Source organism: Octodon degus, unplaced genomic scaffold (assembly GCF_000260255.1).
Source record: "Octodon degus isolate 3935 unplaced genomic scaffold, OctDeg1.0 scaffold00072, whole genome shotgun sequence".
In the NCBI taxonomy this organism is placed as follows: domain Eukaryota; kingdom Metazoa; phylum Chordata; class Mammalia; order Rodentia; family Octodontidae; genus Octodon; species Octodon degus.
In genome coordinates, this window is record NW_004524648.1 from 8,114,627 (window position 1) to 8,120,626 (window position 6,000).

A 6,000-nucleotide genomic window follows, 5' to 3' on the forward strand; every position below is an offset into this window, starting at 1 on the left:
CCAGGTTAGGTTCAGTTTGGATCCTCCTATCTTACTCTCTCTGAGTACTGGGATTATAGATACAATCCTACTTGGCTACATTTTTTTCCCCCTATTCTTGGTTATTGTGAATAATGCTTCATTAAACATAAATGCAGGCGCTAGGGAGATAGCTCAGTAGAATAAGTGCTTGCATGGCAAGTACAAGGGCCTGAGTTCAATCCCTAGTTCTGCCAAAAAAAGAAAAAGAAAACATAAATGGAAATATCTTTGGAAAACTTGTGCTGGGATTATAGGCCTGGATCACCAAGTCTATTTTATATGTCCTTTTTAAAATTTTTGGTACGGGGGATTGAATTCATGACCTTGTGATTGTCATGCTGGTGCTTAATCCTCTGAGGTCCCTGCCCCTTATATGCCATTTATTATACATCTTAATGTCTTTTAGAATAAATGTCACAAATTTATAGGAATAGGCTTTCAATTGCAACTATGAAGGGCTTCACAGCGTATTTTATAATACTAACATGATCTTGTAAATAACATTAACATTGTAATATTAGAGTTAAAATAGTGTAATATTTTTAGTACATTGCAAAACTGAATTAAATATTTCATTGTTTTTACCATTATAAGTTTGGAAGAGGTTCAGTAGAACCTGCATTTTTTTTTTTTTACAAAGTTAAATTTTATTTTTTTTAAATGTATTTAGTACAGGGTTTTACAGGGTCTCACTATGTAGATTGGACTCGTAGTGATCCCTCCTGTTTTCAGACTCCCACGTGCTGTGATTACAGGTGCACATAACCACTCGCAGTCTTACTGGCCAGTCTTTTTTTTTTTGCGGAACCAGGGATTGAACTCAGGCCCTTGTGTTTGCCAGGGAAGCGCTTATTCCACTGAGCCATCTCCCCAGCCCCTTACTGGCCAGTCTTAATGGCCAGCTCAGCATGGCCTGAAGGCAGTGCTGGGGCCAGCACAGAGCGACAGGCAGGATCAAACTCCAGCCGCAGCGCTCTGCCTAAGCAGGTGCCTTTCTCTCTGTCTCTATGTGTCCTTCTCTGTCTCTCTTGTTCTCTCTCTCTCTCTCTCTCTCTCTCTCTCTCTCTCTCTCTCTCTCTCTAGAACACTGTTCTTGATCTGATCTTTCATGCATTTTTTATCTGTATGCTTTTTAAAGAAGGCAAGCTTGATATGTTGTCTTTGACATTGACCAATCTCTACATCCATTATGTATAGATTACTGTAACACATTGAAGAGAAAAAAAAATGACTTAAGGACAGATTTCCCATGTAAATTATGGTCTGGGCAATTCTCTGAATACTCTGAAGACAGTAAAATAAGTGAGAGTTGCAAAGAAATTAATGAGAAGGGGACTAATTAGTGAAAAGAGATGGGAAAGAGTGGAAGGGTAGGACATAAAAAAATGAAAGAACTAAGATGTATTGTGTACATGTACCTGCCCTCCATGGTAAATAATCCTTGCGTATTGTAAACAGGTACTATGTAATTAAAATGTTTTATACAAAATATTGTATACATGAGGTGGCTAGTTGTGTCAAGAAAAGTACAATCTTTTTTCAGATCTGGTCTTAGATCTGAAATATACCAGAATCACCAATAGTGAGTAATCTCTTAAATGTGTAGTACAATCTTTTTTTTTTTTTTTTTTTTTGCAGTACTGGGTATTGAACTCAGGACCTTGTACTTGTCAGGCAAGCGCTTATTCTACTGCGCTATCTCCCTGGCCTTACAGTCAATTTTAGATAAACTAGCACTCAGTGGATGCCTGGGAATACCGTGATCAATTAAAAAAAAAATTTAAGGTTGGAGATAGGGGAAGTACCTTCATGGTAGAGCCCTTCCCAGTCTGCATAAGGCCTTGAGTATGATTGCTCTCAAAAACTCAACAATAAGAACAAAAAAACCCTACAGGGGCTGGGGAGATGGCTCAGTGGAAGCGCTTCCCTGGCAAGTGCAAGGGCCTGAGTTCAATCCCCGGTTCTGCCAAAAAACAAAAATCCACAATAAGACCTATACATACTAAAAATAGTACAATGGCTTTGTAATTACAAAAAGGTTTTTTTAATTTATTTATTTATATTTTTTATTTGTGTGTGTGTGTGTGTGTATGGCCAGCTCAGCCCACCAGGGGGCAGGGCTGGCTGGCATGTGGTGCTGGGGGATTGAACCGTGGTCCATGTGTCTGCCAAGCTTGTTCCAAGTAGGTGCTTTAGACCACTGAGCCATCTCACCAGCCCTATTTATTTATTAAAGACAGGTTCTCACTATACTGTTCAGGCTGGCTTTCATCTCACTCCAGGCTGGTCTCAAACTTGGACCTATCCTCCTGCCTCAGCCACAGAATTAAATTTTCATAATGGTTTTAAGGCATGAGTTTATTTTTTAGCCTTTTTTTGGGGCGGGGGGTTGTGGGTCAGGCTGTGTAACCCAAGTTGGCCATGAACTTGGGGTGATCCTGAATGTAGCAGTATGCCTGGCTAGGATATGGTGAGGGGAAAAATAAAGTCTGCTAATTTAGACGTTAACATCTGATGATAGATTAGGAGGGTTTTCTCTGATCATCAGTTCTAGATCAAAATAGAAATTGTGTTAATACCACAAATGTTTAATATTTTTTGCCTAAATAAGGTACCTTTTAGCAAATATACTCAATAAAATAAAAGTGTATTTTTCAGCTGTTAAAGAAACATTGACTACAGATCTACAAACAAGAAAAGAAAAAGATACATCAAATGAAAACCGACAAAAATTAAGAATATTTTATCAGGTAAACATACTTCACCTTCTCACTCTCATTTTTTTTCTTCAATCAGATTTTTCACTTTTCCTCCCCCCCTTTTTTCTTTTTCTTTTTTTTTTTTTTAATATATTTGGTACACGGTGTCACTACGCAGCTCAGACTCGTAGTGATCCTCCTGTTTTCAAGCCTTCCCAGCACTAGGATTACGGGCATGTGCCATTATGTTGGGTTGGCTCAGCATGCCCCGGGGGTCAGGCTATCTCAGCCTATGGTGCTAGCGATCGAACCCTGGTCAAGTGCTTAGTCAACTGAGCTATCTTGCTGGCCCTCTATTTTATGTAATTATGAAGTTAATTTTCTGTTACATATCTGAAATCATTTGGCATATTTAAAAAGGGTAGGGGGCCTGCCCCTTAGCTCAGTTCTAAGTGGCTGCTTCAACAAAGCAGTCAGGCTCAGGTTGCTGTGGTTCTATCCCCACAACTCAAGCCAGCCAAAACTGCCCCGAAGGCATTTGGAGCAAAAAAAGAAAAGGGTAGCTCTAATTTGTCTTTCCTTTTAAATTCTTTTCTTTTTTTTTGTGGAACTGGGGATTGAACTCAGGCCCTTGCACTTGCCAGGCAAGTGCTTATTCTACGGAGCCATCCTCTTTTTAAATTCTTCTATTAATTTTAGAGTTACTGAAACACTTTGAGATGTACATGTTGTAGATTTGTAAAAAGTTTTTGTGTTTTAGTTCCTTTACAACAATAATACAAGACAACAGACTGAAGCAAGAGATGACCTGCATTGCCCTTGGTGCACTCTGAATTGCCGCAAGCTTTATAGTTTACTCAAGCATCTTAAACTCTGCCACAGTAGATTTATCTTCAATTATGTTGTAAGCTTTTTATCTTTTCTTACTAGTAATTATAAGAAGACTTGAAAGAATTATACTTTGTATGTTGATAGTTTTTATGCGTGTATGAAGTGAATAATTTACATATATTTCAAATTGATAATTTAATATTTGTATAATATAACATTGACTAGTACAATCCTTACTTTTGAAGTTGAGTAATTTTCTTATTTGTGCTTAGGTAGGAAATTTGTAGCCAGGTGTGGAGATGCATGCTTATAATCCCTGTGATTGAGAGGCAGAGGCAGGAAGACCACCATAAATTCCAGGCCAGTCTGGGCTACATAAGTGAGTTCAAGGCCAGCCTGAACTACATAGGAAGACCCTCTCTTGGTTCACTTCCAAATAAAGTTATTTGTATATAGTCACCAAGTTTAATAAAAATACTATCAGTATCTTAACACATACCTTCTTTTAATCCAGATTTTCTGACTTCCTGTCTATCAGAGTGTTGTGCCTGGTTTTAGTTATCAAAACATTAAGAACCCACAAATAACTTTAATTAAATTGGAGGGATTGATAGGATTGAAAAATAAGTGTTTTTTTTTTTTTTCCTTAAAATGCTTTTTTTTATTACAGTATCATCCAAAAGGTGCTAGGATTGATGTTTCTATCAATGAATGTTATGATGGCTCCTATGCAGGAAATCCTCAGGATATTCATCGCCAACCTGGATTTGCTTTTAGTCGCAATGGACCAGTAAAGAGAACACCTATCACACATATTCTTGTGTGCAGGTAGGTAAAAAGGTTATACAACAAAATTATATTGTCTGGCTCTTCTGGATGATGTTAGAGGAACAGAGGCAAGACAGACAAAATTACTAGGTAGAAGGAAATCATTGTATCAGTATTAGTTGAGTTCCTGGAGTGGTATTGTGTCTTCTAAAGTGCCTGTTGCTCTAGGGCTTTTTCCATTTCCTCCTTGTACTTTTTGTACTAGGGTTTGAATCCACAGAGAACTGAGCTATAGTTATATTCCTCAGACACTGCCCCCTCTCCCTTTTTCTGTGCGACAGCATCTTGCCATGTAATATAGACCAGCCTTGAACTCACTGTGTAGTCCAGGCTAACCTGAAGGGCTGGGGAGATGGCTCAGAAGAATAAACGCTTCCCTGGCAAGTGCAGGGGCCTGAGTTCAATCGCCAGTTCTGCCAAAAAAGAAAATAGCCAGGCTGACCTGAAGCTTGTGATCTTTCTGCCTTAGTGTCCTGTGTTCTGGGATTACAGGTGTGTAATCTCCTTTTTTTTTTTTTTTTTTTCAAGTTTTAACTGTTTCTGTCACTGTTGCTGTAGTTGTTAGGGATATTGAAGAACTCTCCCAGTGAAAGTTTCTGTATGGATACCTTGGTAGGAAACTGCAAGAAAGGGATATATTCTAGTTGCATATGGTGAAGGATAAAGACTTGTATCTCTATCACATGATAGTGTAGTGTTAATACCTTGTACTGCTTTCTGTTAGACTTTACAGTCAGTGATGGTGTACTCACAGAAACAGATTTGACTGTTAAGATTAAAGTTTTATCTCTTCTCTCTTTTGTGGGAGGGGTATACTGAGAATTGAACTCAGGCCTCGCCCTTGCCAGGCACTGTGCCTCTGAGATACATCCCCAGCCGTAAAGTTTAATCTTTGTAAAACTGAAAAAAATAAAATTTGGGATTTGTTGTATATGTGGAGTAGTACGGTTTTCTGCTTTGTAAGCATGCATGTGTTAGAGTACATAATTTTGACATTCAAAATTATGGCACTGTGGATTCACTCCAAGGGCACTGTTAGCACTAGCACACATCTCCAGTCCTTCCTCTTTCTTTTGTCTTGCTCTCTCACTCTCACCTTTCTTCCCCTCTCCCTGTCCTCATTTTGAGACATGGTTTAACTAACATTGCTTAGGCTGGCCTAAAACTACTTTCAGCGCTAAACTGTGCAACTACACCTTACCAGACAAAGTTTTTATATGTGTTTTCCTGTCTTTTTGTGCCTAAACTAGCATTTTATTCCTTTTAATCATTTTTAACCTTTGCGTTTCTCTGTTTTGCAAGTTTTTCATACCCAGAAAGAGTTTTATCTTTAAAACTTTAGGGCTTTATTTTTGCTGGTCATGGTGGTGCATGCCTATAATTCCAGCAGACCAGGGGCTGAGGCAGTAGGATTGGTAAAAATTTGAGGTTAGCCTAAACCACATAGCAAAACTCTTGTCTCAAATAATTAAAAAATTTTTTTGATTGTTTTTTGTTTTTCTTAAAGTTCTGTTTTGTGGAGGCAGTGACCGACTATGTAGTTCAGGTTGGCCTTGAGTGGTGATTCTTATGCCTGTGAAGTGCTAGCATTATAGGTTTGCAACACCATTCCTGGTTTAAA

General features: G+C 38.4%; 1 protein-coding gene across 2 annotated transcripts in view; it reads left to right on the top strand.

Annotated features, from left to right (window-relative positions):
- Suz12 (SUZ12 polycomb repressive complex 2 subunit) overlaps positions 1–6,000 on the top strand; it is a 55,933-nt gene that overhangs the window by 45,781 nt on the left and 4,152 nt on the right. For both annotated transcript variants that reach the window (XM_004635437.2, XM_004635438.2), the window contains 3 exons: positions 2,680–2,771; positions 3,481–3,624; positions 4,222–4,379. In XM_004635437.2, the coding sequence (XP_004635494.1) occupies positions 2,680–2,771; positions 3,481–3,624; positions 4,222–4,379 (394 nt within the window). The remainder of the gene's footprint in view (positions 1–2,679; positions 2,772–3,480; positions 3,625–4,221; positions 4,380–6,000) is intronic.